General features: G+C 42.1%; 1 protein-coding gene across 1 annotated transcript in view; it reads right to left on the bottom strand.

Moving 5' to 3' along the window:
* TM9SF2 (transmembrane 9 superfamily member 2) overlaps positions 1–18,779 on the bottom strand; it is a 262,110-nt gene that overhangs the window by 221,616 nt on the left and 21,715 nt on the right. The window contains exon 2 of the mRNA XM_085622258.1: positions 6,818–6,885. Within this exon, the coding sequence (XP_085478384.1) occupies positions 6,818–6,885 (68 nt within the window). The remainder of the gene's footprint in view (positions 1–6,817; positions 6,886–18,779) is intronic.

Below are 18,779 nucleotides of genomic sequence, written 5' to 3'. Positions count from 1 at the left end.
TTTTTGGCCCGGAATCTTTTTCGTCTACATTCATCATTGAGAGAGAATAAAGATCTCTGGGCCCTTGAGCCCCTACAGGAAACCCCCTCAAGCCTTATAGTTGCAGGGCTCCTAAATTACTGAGACCGGGACACCATACTCTGCTTAGCCCATAAACCATCACCCTTGCAACACCAAAACGCAATGATTGCCATCTATCCCAATTTCACATTAGCCATTCAGGAAGCCAGAAGAAAATTCAACGATGCCAAGGCATCGCTTCGTAAGCATGGACTCCAGTATGGTATGCTCTACCCTGCCAAGTTACGGATAATGGTGAACAACAAAGCCAAATTCTTCGACTCTTCAGCTGAAGTCGTATCCTTTTGTAAACCGCTGAGACCTGGTAAACCTTCTACGACTCACATCCCCCCCGAAACGCTCATCACCTAAACCGAACACATCTTCCAGTGCTGACCTGTTCAATCCCAGCTCAGTTGCATGATATGCATTCAGTCATATCTAGAGGTCTTCACTTTTTCACTTGCTCCATGTTCCAATGGCACATTCTTGTTGTGTAGCCTCACTCTATTGGACAAAACTTCAAATAACAGGTTTCCGACTGGGCAATGGCGCCTGTTGCGTTCCTCGCCCCTCTAAGGAGCACTCCATATATCATTTTGGGTTCTCTGTTTGCATCATTGCTATCTTGGGGATTCGCTGGCACCTTCTGGTCTAGTGTGAGTGGGGGAAATGGGTTTATTTAAATTATATTCCCTGATTATTCTCTTTTCCCCCCCTGTTCTGCTCCCACAGGGCCATACATGACAAACTAAGATTCTATACATGGTGATGATACTTAGTCACCTGAATGATGGGAGGTAAAGCAGCAAGTCGATCTTGCACTCCTCACTTGGAACAATAGAAGTCTTAACAACCCTCGCAAGGGTAAGCAGGTGTTATTGTATTTTAACCGTCGCAGCATAACAGTGGCCTTCCTGCAGGAAACACACATTCCCTCCCAATCCTCACCCTCCTTCGCTGCCTCTGGGGGGACCTATAGATACTGCTCCAATAACAGTTCTTACTCCTGCGGTGTCTGCATACTTATTCACAAAAGCCTTCCCTTCCATCATCACACTACCATTACGACACACAAGGCTGTTATATAGAGGTTACTGGCACTTGACTGAGGAAATGGGTCTTGCTCTTAAATGTGTACGCCCCCAATGTGGACGACCCCCTCCTTCTTTCATGACCTGTCGGCCATTCCCGGCCGCTTTGACACTTATATTACAATATTGGGAGGCGATCTGAATCGAACAATCAACCCCAAACTTGATACCACTTCCAATATCATAATGGCAAACCCCCTTGATTGCGGGCCTTCCATGGCATAACAGACGACTACTCTTTGGCTAACTCATTGTCCAAATACCCCGGGATATACCTTCTATTCTGACCCGCATGCGATATGGACTCGGCTGAATTACTGGTACCTCTCAGAAAATACTGGCCCATGGATACTTAATATTAAGATACTATCACGTACACTTTCTGACCACACCCCAGTCCGACTGACTCTCACACTGCCCTATGAAGGAGGCCGGGAACGTAAATGGTCCTTTCGAACCACTGCTCTACTCGACACGGTTTCATTCCGAATTACAGGAAGCGATCCTGGACTACTTCAGGCTAAATACTGGCACTATTGACACCCATGCTGTGCTGGGGGATGCTTTTAAAGCTTACATCCATGGGGTCTGCATCTCAAAGCACGCCGGAATTCTTCAGGCCCTACGCAAAGACCTGGTTTGAGTAGAGGATGATTTAGCAGCAGTTGATAAATCAAACTCCCCACACCCCAACTCAACCTACTTATCTAAACAGACTTTATTACTGACAAAGTTCCAGAACCTGGTGGAGAGAGAATCTGTAGACCTCGGAAAGTACGCGACTGCCTGCCATTATGGCAAAGGCGAGCCCCCTGGAAGCACACTGGCCCTCCTCCTTCGCCCTCCCCGAGAATGGGGATGCATTACCAGACTACACCTTGCTGACAGCTCCAAGGTCACGGTGAATGAAGATATTATACGAGAGCTTGTCTCTTATTATAAATAGTTATATACTACACGCCCTGATTCGGATAGAAAACGACTGGCTTACTTTGAGGAAATAGCAATGGTCTGGCTAACTACTGGCCAATCTCAATTTCTGGCCGAGCCCTTCACTTCAGACAAACTCACCTCAGCTTTAGACTCACTAGATGGATCCAAATCCCTCGGACTGGATGGTCTTACAGATGCCTTTTATAAAGCGTTCAAAGGTATCCTTATACGTCACCTTCTGGAGGTCTACGCTGTGGTCCTAGATAAGGTATCCCCCCCTTCCATGAGAGAAGCAGCGATCTTCCTGCTCCTAAATCCCAATAAAGACCCGGCTCTATGCACCTCCTATAGGCCCTTGTCTCTACTCAATTTTGACAACAGAATCCTGGCCAAAGAAATGGTTAATAGGCTCTCACTGCTGCTGGAACTAATCATATCCTCTATCCACACGAGGTTCATACCCCATAGATCCACATTGCTAAACCTAAGCACTGTCTTTTCGGTGCGGTTGCCCTTCTCAATGCAGAGAAGGCTTTTGATTCTTTGGAATGGCCTTTTCTCTAAACCACACTGCAAAGACTTGGCATCTCTCATCCAATTTATAGCTTTGGTCTCTCTTCTATATTCTGCAACCACGGACCACATACGGGTCAACAGTTCTCTATTTAACCCCTTTTACTGTGACAAGAGGCACCAGGCAGGGATGTCCTCTTTCGCCGTTGTTGTTCATCATTGTAATGGACCCTTTGGTCCACCACTTACACCAGAGAAACACTTACATCAGGGTCTCCAATTTAGACCAGGCCCGTTGCTTTTCAATGTATGCGGACAACATTTTTGTTGTTCATCAAAAACCCTTCGGTTAATTTGGCCCTACTCATTCGTGAGATAAATAGTTTTGGTGCCTTCTTGAGCCTACATATCAATTGGATGAAAGCTGAGTTAGTCCCTCTTACCGACCCCCATTCCCCCACTGACCGTATACTCTCACATGGTGTACCAACACCACCCAATACTTAGGCATAATCCTACATAGAAACAGGGAAAAAGTCCTTTGTCTCAATTACGGCCCCACCTTCGACAAGCTAACTGAGCAGATAGAGCGCTGGATACGCCTCAGTCCATGGCGGGCCGGATTGCCATCATAAAAAGAGCCGCCCTACGTTGCTTTCTTGGTTTCAAAATATCCCTAAACCCTTGTTTGTCACCTTCTTTGCAACGCTTCACGGGTTGCCGATTTGCCTGGTTTGAGCTGGCCACAGGCTTAGAGTAGCTTGGGATACCCTCGTTCTCCCGTATAAATGTGGCGCCTTTGTGGTTCCCAATTTTCATATTTATTTCCTAGTCGCGAAATCAGTTTGTCCATCATTGGTATCACCCTGATGCCCGTTTGCCATAGACCTAGTACATGCAAGGCAATGTGGTAAGCTATGCTCTGTTTGGATTCAGACTTTACCCATTGGATGTCTAAGCGCAAACAAATTATTTCAGTGGTGGAATTTGAAGTGCACTTGCTATACGAAGTAAATAAAGTATAAGCCGGGATATGCAGTTCCTAGTGAAGTGCAGGTCAATGTCCATTCCACAGGATACGCTCTTCTGTCAATACTCTAGACCCCTATTTGAGATTCTCAAAAACAATCACAGACAAGCAACTACCATTCTTGGATCGGACGGTCAAGAAAAAAAAACAATGAATTAATAACCAGCACATACAAGAAACCAACATGGAAATAGTCTGCTACTTTACAGCAGCCACCTCCAAAAGCGGTGTGTGATAATTTACCTTATGGCCAATTCTTACGTATGCGACGCAATTGCAACACAGTTAAGGACTTTGACACGCAAGCAAACACTAGCAGAAAATTGAGACCAAACAATACCCCCAGCATTGTGTAAGAACAGCCCATAAACGTGCCTGAAACTGCAATAGAGAGACACTACTTTAACCAAGGACCAGACAACGAGAATACACACTCACTAGTGTCACCACCTTTACATCACAATCCAACCAGATACACAAGATATAACAAATGAAAAGAAGCGTTCAATTCTATACAGGATTATCTGTTCCAAAATCAACAGATGGTTAAACTGTTCCCCAGCAATAGATCAAGTAGTCATGATGTGACGAATAAAAGTTATTCAGGAGTCTTGCGAGTTGCTCTAAATCCATTTTTTTTCCCCGAAAAATGCCAATTTGACAGAAGCAATCCATTCTGCCCAGGCAATGCGTATCTTCCCAGTGGGACTTCATCTGGGCTTGATCATTATCCCAATGCCGTCATCCACCCAGTGTTGGGTCCTGTTGTTGTCTCATAAATCCTCTTAGATACAATTCTGTACCACTAGATGGCGTGTTCGACTCATCTCATCTTCATCCTTTCTGCTTCCTGGTTCGAATGTCCTATGAGTTCAGCTAGACCTGTTCCCAATTGAACAGAGCGGAACAGCTTATAAACCAAAAGCGTCCCCTGCACTGACCCTTCCCAGTCGGCCAACAAGGGTAGGTTCTTCAAAGTGCCACTTCAAACCAAAACGTAAGTACAGCATAGCCGACTCAGTATAATAGATGGAGAACCATTTCTATTAAATAAACAATGGTCAAATTGAACGGCATCATTGATTTTTCATCACGCAAACAGCGTGCCGACGTGCAAGACTCAAGGTGTCATGAATATTACCTGATTAGGGTAAGTTATCAAATGTGATGGACTTTTAATAATGTATGTCATGTTCATGTGGCATGTGTCAAAATGACTTTTCTGAATATATAGGACACAATTTGATCAAACACAGAGCATGCTATTGGTGTCAATAACAAACTATTCGATTGGTGTTAAAAATATCATGTTAATTTCAATTGAATTCTCGCCTACAATATTGCAACAAATGAATGCAATTTTTAATTCTTACTGTGTGTCTTCATACTATAGGTCATCGTCAAAATACTTTTCTTAAAGATAAAAGCCAAAACTAAGGAATGTGTGATTCGGAGCGGATTCACGAACCTATATATTGAAACTCCAATCACAAAGTAGATTATGTAACATCGGTCCTGAAGAACAGCAACCAGATCATGGTTAGGACTAAACAAAGGCTTATACATGTTGACCTACAGCTATCTAAGATAACTAATTTCTAACAGATAGTGCCATGTATTCTAATAAAGGTAGGAGAACCTGTTCAATAAAGTTTTCTTCTGAGATGTACCCCTAACCTATATTTAACTTTACACATCTTACATTTAAACACCAATCTACTTTATAGACCCCACACCCGCACTTCACCAAATGGAGGGCGGAAAGATCTTCGGAAAAGAGCCCCCATTGAGGGTGCCCGTCGGGCATTGCAGCGCCAGCCCGACATGGAGCAAACACCCAATGATGAAGCATGACACCTATCTAGGTGTGTGAGGACATTTGTTCCTGCAGAGTCACTCTCCCAGCGTACCCTGCGGAACCGACATGGACCCACACAGACCAACATACTTCACCGGGAAATACAGACCCCTTCTACCTTATTTAGATTATCTGGAGCACATATGCTGGATTTTGAAGCGCCCCAAGTCCCTCCTTTTTGATATATATACACAAAGTAAATTCCTGTAACTGTCCAGGCTGAAAACATTTTTTTATTTAGTAAAACTAGATCACCTGGATGGTGGATTAACTATTAAAATCTGGCCATGTAGTGTAACAACAGAGAACTCAGATAAACAGCCCTCATCATTTGGATCCTGATATTCCCCCCGGTTAGACATCTAAAACCGTTTTTGCCTTCTTCATAAAAGCTTTCAAGCATTCTTGCTCTTCTTAAAGGCGTTGTCATTTTTGGGGTTATATTTGAAAGTAACGGTCTACTGCCACACTACATCCTTAACAGATGATTAACTGATTTGCCTACTGTTAGTATCCATACCATCAGAGTGCTGGAAAGTCACTATAAAGTGGTTAAAAAGCACTTTACAAAAACTGCCATAATAATAACAATATAGATATGGTTTGTAGGTGTAAATAACAGTATGTCCGTTAAAATGAAAGGGGCTCACACAGTGTGCAAAAACAAGTATAAGTTCTGTTTCTTTTATTTTCTAACCTGCCCTTCCCCGTGTTCTATGTATGACAGACACAGCAGAAATACATTTTTTTGCAGTGAAGATAATTCTATAAAGCATAGCACTATAAACAGAAATACTATCTTCTATTGTGCTTGTGAAAGTTTATCTATAGAGTCTATATGATGAATGTGATATGGGTGGGAAAATAGTTGCTGATAACTGGGAGTGTTGATGCAAATGATCACTAGACTTCCCTCCCACGCTGGGCAATGAAATAATTACAGTCCCAGATGGCGTGACACAAAATGTTCAAGGTCTGATTTTTTTTTGAAGGTGTTGGCGCATCACACCATGGACCTTTTACAGGCACAGCATATTTTTCTTTTTATTGCAGGACTTTGTGGCTGCTGTAGTAGAAGACAGTGAAAGTCAAAATATAGTTAAAAATATGTACCCGTGTACCTCTAATGGCAAAAAAACTGCAAAAGTTAAGTGTTAGCTTGACAAACATCCTGGAAACCTATGCTGCATGCAAGTGCCTCAATCGATCGATCGCAGCATACATTTTGAAATTTGTCAACTGTAATTTGAACGCGATCAATTTTTTTGTTGTTGTAAAAAAATAGGGCCAGAGTCTCCTTCCAACAGAATAAAATGTATCAGTACTTACGCAGTGTATTCATAAGGAAGCACTGACTCCACAGAGTCCAGTCGGTTAACGAATAATTCAATTTCCGACTGAAAAAGATGAAGCACAAAATTAATATCATCTGAACAAACAATCAAAAGAATGAGAATACCTGAACAGACTAAACAACGGTAGGTCAAACACTGTGCAAGAGGAACAAGGTAAAAAACTCACATATATTTGGGAACAAAAAATTTAACTGAAAACCATGTGCCAACAAGTACCACTCAAGTATGTAATTTAACTTTTAGGCATTGTAAACTATATTAAAGCCTGGAAAGTTCGGATTTCAAAAGCTAGAGTTCTGTTACCAAGCTTGACATACATGTTCAGGTCAGTTCATCTGAACTACATGGTGAAATGACAATCATCTGCACCATCTGACTGACAGAACTGAAGCAGAGCATGCATATCAAAACCAAATTAATATATGCCTGCATCTCCAGTATGACCATTGCCTCCCAAACGTTGCAATACTTGATCCTGAGCCACAGTGTTATCTATTTGGTAAAACAAATTAATTTGTAATGACAAAATCAGTTTTTAGTTCTCACAGACTGCTTTAGCTGATGGATACTGAAAGTCCTACTGTGTACAACACCAATACTTGCAATGGTCAGGCCACTGCTCATCATGGATTATCCTTCTACTAAATCTCATGTGCTTCTTATTTGATGGCTTTCCGTACTGTAATAGCGTTTGTCTTTCCCTTAAGAACAGCTTCTTTACTATCCTTTGGATAGGGCGACTTGTATCATTACTTTCCTTCATGTAAAAACTTCTTAGGCCTGGTGTTAGCCAAGGTCCTTTGATTTCAGTAACATTAAACCTATAATACGCTTACTCCTAGGGGCTGTCAGCAGTCTTCATTCATTGGTCTATTGTGTCATTCATACTTGCATTCGGCCCACTAGAGCATAAAGCATGGGGAAACGGGTAGCCACTTCAGTCGCTGGCCAATGAGTGATGGAAATCTGCTATTTCATAAAGAGCACATCAGCACAAAGTTTCTTTCGGGACCTGGGAGAACTATATGCTTTTCGAGACCCCATAAAATTGTTTTTCCAATTGTTTTTTTTTTAATATATTGGCAGAGGCTCAAAAACTCCCACAACAATGTAATATAAAAATTACTGTAAAACAAAACAAGCATTGTCAAAGTCAAAAGGCTAACAGCCTTGTTCGCTTCAATTGTTTTCAGCACATAATGGGAGCATTGTGTTTTTTGCTTTCTCCCCATCTGCACTCTTCCTACTGCTTTAACAGTACACTTGACTTACTTTTCCGTTGTTCAGTACTCCCTTGTTCAACACTAGTGTTTGTTTTCTGAAGGGATTTCAACCTTGCTCGAGTGTCACTAATGCATTTATCTGTACTTCAAATTTAATTCTTCCTTCGTAAGTAAGAATTGACCTGTGGGTTTTTGCTTTTTCCTATGCACATCGCCAGTATGCTGCAAGAGGTGCTGTAATTTCGTTCATGCAGCACATCTTCCCTCACTGTTCACATTAGGGACAAGCTCTGACCTCCCTAGTCTTCATTACCCTTCCTTTTAACTTGGCCTTTGCTTTTGACAGCTCCATGTTATATTGGGATTAGAGGAAATTCCCAGACCCTTATAGTCTGCTGAGCTATTTCTGTGGTGTCTCACTCCATGTGTGCAGTTCGTATCACTTCCTACCGTTTTCACTCTGAAGTTCTGTTTCTAGTACTCAAACATTATTTTCTGAAGCAGCTGCTACACATAATGGTTTAAAACAATTGCATGCTTATGTAAACGTGTGTTTAAATCGAGGACACCTTGAACCTTCTTAATTTTGTTATTCTTTGGATGGCTCCAGAACATGATACAATGGATGTATTGGGTATGATTTTCTGTTGCTGAAGAGCACTGGCAAAAACCATTGGCAAAGTCAAAAGGAGAACCCTACTGACTTTGCAAATGCTTGTTGCAGTGTATAACCAAATTCACAAGCATTACTATTACTCATCACATTGGCTCTCATGTTCCTGTCTCATTATGAACAGCCATGTGGGATAACGGAGAAGACAACCGGGCAAGGGGGCTGGGATTGACCCAATGCCACATGCAAGTAATGAGGGCTCACCTAGTGTTTGCTTGGGAAAACAGTAGACCCTGTCAAATAAAGGAGATTGGCAACTAGGATGCTGCACATGGAGCCCCTCTCAGATGTGGGTTGTAGAAACCCTGAATGAATGATGATGTTTGTTTTCCCCCACTCCCTCTAGGAGTGAGTATGTCCTGTAGATTTCTCTGAAGGATTGCTGGGTTGCCCTGAGAGATGGGGTGTCCTGTAGGGGGTACCCCCACCTGCCCACTCTGACATGTTAGACTACACTTCCTGTGACTTACTAAGATGTGTGAACCACAGTGGGTCCTTACATATTTAACAGACGTTTCGACTAGGATTTTATAGTTTGCTTTTTTTTACTTAACCTAAATTATATCATTTACACTTCTATATTTAACAGACGTTTCGACTAGGATTTTATAGTTTGCTTTTTTTTACTTAACCTAAATTATATCATTTACACTTCTATTCACTTTGGCACGGTTAGGTTTAATCTTACGGTTCCGATTAGGATATACAAATTAAGAGCAGTTCATGATAATAATAGGCGATTAGATGCAAGCTTTAACTGTTTAAACCATTGCACGGAAACACAGGACACATATTGTCAACAAGAGAATGAGTGGTGATAAAACATCTGTTCCTAGTTGACATTTTGGTTGAGATAGGATTACCACTTCATTTATATAATGCAAAGTGCCTATATGCAATGTAGACTATTTCTCGACCTGACTCAACACTTGAATGTAACAAGCATTGGCATAGCCAATAGGTCTAGCTTTTGGGACCTTATAAGTATTTAGTTATGCAGCACAATATCCTTGGTGCAACAACATCAACTGTTGCATGGCTAAGCATTTATAAGGTCCAAAAGGCGAGACCTATTGGCTATGCCAATGCTTGTTTTAATTTATCACTGCAAATGCCATCCACAATTTTGGAACAGATCAATAAAAAAATTAAAATGGCGGCTCTGTCATGCCATATGTATGAGCATGTGTGGTGACTCATGCACACGCATAGGTCATCATGTCGGTCCACCATGCAGGGATTCACGCGCGCGCTGAAAGACAGATGACAGCTGTGCAAGGTAGCACTTTTAAAAGCAGCTACTAAATGTCTCGCCAGAACAGCGCATGCGCTGGCTCAGGCGAGACCTAAAAAGGATAAATATCCTTGCTTTCCATTATGCAAAATTCTGCTCTTATATACATCAATGTAACATTATTCTAAAACATTAAGAAACAAAAAAAAAGTATGACAGGCCGAGAAGGAGGAGGAACAAAAGTGTGAACAGAGATGATTGATGAATTGAGGAAGGGGGAAGAAAGATGTCAGAAAAAGGTCACTAGGGTGATAATGGGGAAACTAAAGCAAGGTGGTCACTTAAAAGAAGGTTAGATTTTGGGTGAGGAAAAAATTAAGGAAAGAGGCAAGAAGAAAAGAATAAAGGAAAGGTGAGAAAATATAAAGCACAAGCAAGGAGGTTAGGAGAGGGTACAACACAAGAGAGAAAGCAAAGAAGAAAGGGGAGACAAAAAGGGATGTCTAAGGAGACAAGGAGAACAGATGGGTAAAAGAAAGATTGAAAAGAGTACTGAAGGCAGAAGAGAGCAAAGGCAGCAAGGGAAAGACGGAAATACAGGAGAGGAAAGCAGGAATGAAATGAGGTAGTTGCAATAACAAGGAAGTCAGGATTCAAATGGGAAGAGAAGAACAGAGTGAATAATTGACAGTTAAGAGTGGCAAAACAAGAAAGAAGCCTCTTATCCTGAAGTTGTTGTGAAGATATTTTCCTGTTATTCCCACACTACGAAACATGAGTAAGGGCACTGAGTAATCTGAGGGAAGCTAGTAAATGCATCAGAAAAATCATCACTATTTCTTCCAATTAAAACTACTTTAAGTGCATTCCTCATCTGAAGAATTACTTAGCAGCAGCCAAAAGCAAAGAAACCGATACGAGGATGCCAACACCTCCATAGAGATTCTACTGGGGCACAGTCCGACTGAATCCTTCTTTACCCGTTGCCTCTGAATCCAGGTCAAAAGTGCCCCATGAAAGAGTTGCGATTAGGCAACCTATTCAGAAGAGGCATCGAGGATGCTGAAGACCAGGTACAGTGAGCCATGATGCCCTTATGCACTTCCCTCTTAAAGCAAAGGGCAAAGTTTGATACACAACACAATCCTGCAGGAAATAGTTTTTTACTGCTCTGGACTTCTCTGTGCCTGAGAAGCCCGCAAATATACTGCTCTGGACTTTTTTGTGCCTGAGAAGCCCACAAACCGTTGACTGAGTGTGAACATTTCGACGTACCGTGCAAATAAAACCATATGGACCTTTTTTGATCCACACTGTTGTAGTTGTATTGCAATTGCTTGCCTTTAAATGGTGTAGTTGTGGAAAAAACAGCAACAGATCTTCCAGGATATGCCTAAATTCAACTTTGGAATGAAGAAAGGCTTCAAATGAAGCACCATCTTGCCTGGCAAAGGTTACATTAAAGGAAAAACAACACTGTGGGCCTTAATACAACTTTGGCGGTCTTCCAATGAGACCGCCACCGTGGCAATCCCAGGAAGACCGCCAAAGCCGTGTCGAGCCCACCCACCGGATTTGGAGTGTAATCCAGGGCGGCACGCGGTGCAGCGGCAGTCTCAGGGCGGCAGCTGTGTTAGGCTCATAGGAGAGCCTTAACAGCATACCACCGCTGTGAGAATGCTTATAGCACATTCCTGCACGGTGTGGCATGCACCATGTCGTACATGCCATACTGTGCAGGAGCAAGAGTGCAATTCCGGGAGGGCAAACCATGGGCCCCCCGCACACATACCCAGAAGCAGATTCAGCCGAGGGCCCTGTCAGGACCCCCTAAACTGCATGTCCACTACTCTTTACATGTCGGGATCCCAGCCATGAAAAGAGCAGTGAATATGCAGGTTATAATATGCTTGGTGGTGCTGGCATCAGCACTGCCAGCATATTCAGGCTGTTTGAAGACCGCTGCCACAGCAGGATCCTTGATTGGGTGTGGAGGAGGCGGTCTTGTGGCAGTCCCACCGCCACACTTATAATACAGCGGGCAGACCCGCCATGGTGGTGTTGGTTGGACCGCAACCACGAGTATGCTGGTCCCAGGACCACCATACACTTAATAAGGCCCACAGTGTTTCACCTCAATTGAATTATAGAACTGGCATCATTCACAATACAGACTTAATAGGTTGCGTTCAGATGGGTTGTGACGTATTTGGTGACAGCTAGGTAGTTTAACGGAATATTACATATTGATCTGGCTCCCTGAAATAAAGAAGTTGAATTTGCAATGCCAAAAGGCGTGACTTATTACAGAACTGCCTTTTCAGTCACTAGTGAGTTCAAGCAGTCAATAACTCATCTTACATCCCTTCCGTCACCCATCCTTGCACTCATGAAACCATTTATTTACCCACTGACCCATTCCTGCATTCACCCACTCATGCATCCATTATAAAACACACACACACACACAGATAAAAAGCAAATGCAAGGAAAGTTTAAAAAAAGAAAAAATGCCACAGCCTAAATGTGGTGGCTATACACTTGCAATAAAAATAAATAAACAATGTAACTATCTTCAACCATCTTTAAATAGTATTATGCATAGTAGGAGCAATAATGATACACTATGGGCAAGAAAATTGCAAGATGGGCATTCAATAATCATCACTGTGGTGACCATTTTGGAATGTACTGTGCCTAGTGAATCATTGTTGTATCGTTCCAAGATGGAGACAGGTTTCTAAATGTGGAAGCTTTCTTGAAATTGTAGAATAAGGTGTTATGGGTAATGCAGCTCCAAGATGGCTACCCAATTTAGAACCAGTGGCCAAGTGGGATGCTGTGCACTGCAGATGAAATGAGTGCCAAGCGAGTGGTCCGGTAGCACTATCTCTGGAGCTACTGGGTGCTTGTATAAAACATAGATATATATGCTATCATGTGCACAAGATGAAGGTCAATGACACTCACAGACAAACGTCTGAAAAGTTCTGACCCAAAGCCCTTCTAGGTATGTACGGCAATGTATGTTTTATTAAGTAAATTCTTTTAATTACAAGATCCTGGCAGGCAGCTAAAGTTGTTGAGTTAGACATAAAAAGCACTTTAATGCACACACTGTTAAATACTACACATAAAATTGCACAAATGTACACACTAAAGTAGAATAAAAAATATACAACAATTGCCTAATACAGCAATCTGCGAAATTCCATATAATTAAACTTCAATTTACAGGTTTTATAATACTCCAACAATTCACACTTCAAGTTACATAATAAAAAGATTCCGACCTATGGCACAACACACAATGTTTCCCAATGAATCAAACAAACATGTAGCCTTTGATCATTGGCTTGTCTCCATACCCAACACAAGCCTAATATGTTGAGCAGAATCTTTTAAGCACTTTTTCAGTGGAAGCACCACCTTCTGCCCAATGAAGAGATTATAGAGAAGACCCACATGTGCAAAGAGCCTAAGCCCCTGCTCTCACTATTGCTTCCTAAAGCGCCTTTTCTAATTATTATATAGGGTCTGGCGATAGCTGTGCCCTCAAGCCAGACCTTGAAACACTGGTGTATTGTTGGTATAGGTACGGTAGCCTATGTCACATATAATTTATATCTTATGCAGTAGACAACAGATACAAAACAACACGGAAAAGGATGAGAACCTTTGCAAATCCTACATTGTACTGATATTCTGGGAGCCATAATAGTTATTTAATAGGATGCCTTCCTTGGCCTATACAAAAGGTGCTGGAGCACTGTCCACAAAACAACTGAAATACATTAACAAGAAGGATAAAGAAGTGATCAAGAAGACCACTCATGTTTCATTTTCAGCATGATAACTCTAGACAAGTGAGTTTTTATAGGTTTATTTAAGGCAAACTGCAATGGAAACAGCTTGATCTCTACAAGCACTGTGTTCAAGAGCGTGAGGATAGCATAAGAATGCTCAATTTTCAGGTCTGTTTGCCAGCTCTTGGGATTTCCAGTAAAAGGAATGGCTATTAATCATGTGATATCCTGCTGTAATGCCAAATTATTCTTACAATCTAGCCAGTGGGTGCAGCAGTATGTCTCTGCAAGTAATGCACAGGATGTGAAACGTTATCTCAACGGACTATAATATGGGCCAGGAAGTTCGGAGATGTGCAGCTGGTAAGTAATGACCAACTACTTGATGCTATCTCTTGCAAGCAATGCAGCAAAATCTCATGGCTCCCTGTATCTATGTATTAGAGAGGCCATTACAAAGTGACACTACTGCCATTGGCCATGAGAAGTAACTGTTCTCTCAGTGTAATTGTGGCTCCCTATCTACTCTGAACTTATACAGAAAGTCAGCCCACACCTTTCCAAAGTGTCGCCTAATTCTTGAATCCCGATCTTTTCTCTCATGTAGGCTACGTAAGGGAAACAGTTGAGAAAATTATAGGTGGCTAGGTGAAGTTCTTTTACTAAAGAGAGATGCATATATGCTTGGCATTTATAAAGCTGTTGTGTGCTGTTCTGAACCTATCACGTAATCCTCTTCTCCCTACCTCGGTCTACTTTCCTCCAAAGGGCATGTTATCTTCGATGCCAAAGAGACCACCACCTACCAGCTGCCAGGCCACTACTATCTCAGAGCAGCAAGCACACTTTGAGGTTCTGATTTATTTTACTGTGCACTGCACTCATATTCTATTTTGCTCGTGATGAGTATTATGGAAAGTTGTGTCCAAGGATGGCTAGAATCACTAAACATTCTAAACTGCGCACCCAGATATCAATCCATGCACTAAAACTCTTGGCAAAACCTTTTCCAGGAGTCGGATTCTTCAAGCACACATAAATGCAGCATCATCTCAGGTTGTGAATAAATATCAAATCTTCCATGTAAGAATCAGGCTAATCAGCTCTTAATCCTGCTCTGGAAGTGCACACAGAGCACAGAAAATTGATTCCTTCAGAAATAAGCATGAACTGGTCATTCAAAAATGTTCAAGAACCTAACAACCACTCATTTGCAAGTACTTCCTTAATTAACATGTTGTTCTTCAAAAGGCAGATGGACCGACAAGGAAGGACTGAAAAACTGCCACTCTTGCAAGTTTACCACTCCTACTGTTGGTCACTGTGTAAATCAGAATTTGCTTTGCTTCCCACCCCTCTTAACACTGCATGGTATTCTAGTTGTTCTATACTTGTGCTTTACTCTTACTATTTTAAGCTTTCCTAGTAAAATTTTAAAGTGCTCCGACACCCCTCGGTTTAGTGTGCGCTACATTAAACTACAAACAAATCAAAACTTTATAATGGATGTGCTCTTTTATCTGCTATATTACTGGGCGCAATACATACTGGACCCAATAAGCGGTTATGCTTATTTAGGTGCAGTTTCAATGCTTTACTTTATATAAACTCTAATATATATATATACACGTTAACAGTATTTTCTGTCAACAAAGGCTATTGGTTAGGTTTAGTCAGTAATGCTTTCTCACACACCAAACGAACTCCACCATTACCCCTTGTTGTGCACCTAATCATTCTTAACACTGCTCCCAGGGCTGCTTGGTTAAGGGCAGCCAGGTTAAAGGAGTTACCTGTGGCGTTTTCTTTGCCAGAGGTAGAAGCAACTTTGCAGTGAGCGGTTTATTTTCCCTGAGCAAAAATAGGGGTTGAGGAACGTATGATGGTCTAGAAGTTTTGAACACTGAAACTGACACTAGTCTATGCTGGCAGAAATCAAGGGAATATGCAAAATATGCACCTTCATGAATACCCAGTGGGTGGGAGGGCTGTGACAAATGGGAGGTTGCCTATAATGTAAATATACGTAGAGGAAAAAGAGAGCCTGGCGGGTGCACACAAACTAAGGCAACACTGGGTCTATGCATTGACAGATAAGTGATGGCTGTTGGCCATATGCCTTTATAAACATGTTGTCAATAACTGTGATGTAGTCTATGGGGTATGCGCAGGAACAGAGTTTTGTACTAACGAACGAGGAATAGATTGGTTTATGAAATGATTGACATGCCATATTGTGATTAGTTTGGTAGCAGAAATGTGTGACAGGATAGCCATTTGTTTTAATATTCATATTGTAGATGGGTGGGACATGGTGAGTGAAATGGGTAGGGAAAACATGGGATTGAATACATGAAATGTGAAACTGACCAGGTGTTTGATTAATCAGGCTTTCATAACCATGCGTTTGAAGGGTGTAATGTGATCCATGGATTATGCAGGAAAACAATATGATACAATGTAGGTATTGAAATGTAGATTGTATGGCTAAGGCTAGGATTTACATAAACTGGAGGCGGTTGATGTGATGTCAACGTGTTAACTGATCCAAATACTGGATTTGACTGTTGCATCTGCAATGAAGCAACTGAGAAATGCTGGGTTTACATAGGTTTGGTAGAGAAATGGGATAAGGTTTAACGAGTATAAGAAAGGACACATGGAAGAAAGATGGTTTTAATTTTCTTTATTAGCCATTACAAATGGATTGGAAGTGATGAAAGACAGACAATAGGACATTTAACTAAGAGCCACATGCTAAGTAAGTAGTGAAGTTGTCCTTCTGTTTGCATGAAATGTAAAATGATGCTCACAATGGAAAAATAAGGACATTGGGGTAGAATATTTGTGTGTTGTGGCTGTGTAATCACTATGAAATCACTATTGTCATTGTGGATAATAATCGCTGGGGTGCACATAGTACTGTTGTAGAGTTGTGCAAAATTGGATTGAAGGATGATGTATGCACATAAGGCTCATATTCATTTTTTTTTTGTAAACAAATTTTATTATCTTTTCAGTTAAGCAATACAATAATATAACAGCGTGACATCACCCGCATCTGAATTTACCCAAATTAGCTTATAACGTATGTTTTCCCAGGAGTGATCACGCCAGAAAAGGTCTTTGCATCCTGTTCCCATTCCCCCACTGCTAGCTCAGTTGTATCTCACATATTATCAGTATCCACTGTAACATTGCATACTATAACTCTTATCACTCTTACACATTTTCTAAACTTTGAGAGTCGCTAAAAGACACTCCTGGGTCTTCCTCCTATCCCGTGGGAGTTTATCTAGCATGGGTACTATGCGCTTAGTAGGCAGAGCGCAGGTGAATCAAACATCTTCATCTTGGTGTTCATCCTCCTGGTCACTTTCTTCCACAGCGTCAGAGTTTTTTAATAAATCAAGCAACGCTGTCCATGCTAGCCACCTCCAGCAATTTCTCACTTCCGGTTTGTTTAGCTATTTGCAATCTAACAGTATTTTCACATTCAGCTCATTTAATGAACTCTTTTTTCCACTTAGATACACTAGGGCCAGTTTGCTATTTCCAATGGCTGGTATTAACCTCTCTTAGCCAATACTAAGCCAAGATCTTGGAACTTACTTGTTTTTAGCGGTATAGGGAAACCAATGCAACAGACAGTAATCCGGGAGTTTTCACTATTTCCTTCTAAGTTACTTCCGCCGATATTGTGGTTACCTCCTCCCAGAAGGCCCCTATGTTCGGGCAACTCCAGAACAAATGCAAGAAATCAGCTCCTTTTGTAGGACATCGTGGACATGCTGCTGTTTACATACTAAACTATTTATTGAGCTTATCTGAGGTGAGGTAGGCCCTGTGTAGTACATAAAAGTTTATCAATTGAAACCGTGCATTTCTAGTACTCTTCCACGCTCTTTCCCCCAGCGTCCCCAATCATTATCCGCTATGGGCTTGTCCAGGTCTGTTTCCCATTCTCTATGGATCTTAGTCAGGGGAGGGAGCGTTGTGTATGTAAGTCGCCTGTCCTGCCTTAAAGGCCCGGCTCAGTGAGACCCTCCCCCAGTGTTTTCTCATGGCTCCTGTAAGTGCTGTGTGGAATGGAAAGTCTCATCCCGGTGTATCGTGACGTTCCCTGAGGTCAGTGAATGGGATCAGGGTGCCCTCCTCATAAAGGTCTCCTATCGAAGATATTCCCAGGTCCGCCCATGCTCCCAACCTACGCCAGTCGCCTTCATGGGGGAGTGCCTGCTTTATATTTGGGTAGGCCCAACACCCTGAGCAGTTACAGAATGGTGAAGCTATAGTACAAAAGTGTACACCATGTCATAAACCTCACTTTTGTGCTGCAATTTCTCACATATATTCAATGGGATTTTTGGCATGTATGCATGTTTAATCTTGGCCCTTTTCAGGCTTATATTCCAGCATTTACAAGCCATCCTTAGGTCCGTGGGTAGGTCCCTGTCTCAGCAAGAAAGTCTCAAAATTATTCTCGACAGGAGTTGCAAGTCTGGGGCCTCTCCTCTCCTTTCTGCTGGACCCCTAAGTTTATCAGCCACCCATTTCGTGAGCCATTGCAACTGCGCAGCTATGTAATAATGTTCAAAGTCAGTTGCTGCGAACCCTCCCTCGGTTCTCGGCCTCATAAGTGTAGTGAGTGCTACCCTCCGTGTGCCGTATGAACGCCATCACCAGTGAATTCAGTTGGACAAACATTCTGGTTGGGATCCAAACTGGTAGCACTCGGTAATAATATAGCAGCCTTGGGAGTGTCACCATCTTAGGGAGGGCAACTCTACCCGCTACCGACAAGGGCAGAGTCCCCTTCAAAGCTGCTTTTAACTCCCCATAAGGCCCCGGCCTCTATTCCCTTCTAATAAGTCTTAAGATGAGTGATAGATCTGGGTGCCCAGGTAGGCCAAGCAGTGGGATTGCCATTGTACCTCCTCTGTTGCTAATGGGACCGCCAAACCCGGAAACAGAGACTACTTTGCCCAGTTCACTTTTAG

Source organism: Triturus cristatus, chromosome 8 (genome assembly GCF_964204655.1).
Source record: "Triturus cristatus chromosome 8, aTriCri1.1, whole genome shotgun sequence".
Classification (NCBI taxonomy): domain Eukaryota; kingdom Metazoa; phylum Chordata; class Amphibia; order Caudata; family Salamandridae; genus Triturus; species Triturus cristatus.
The sequence above is the reverse complement of the archived record's forward strand: the minus strand, read 5'-3'. Positions and strand labels throughout refer to the sequence as shown.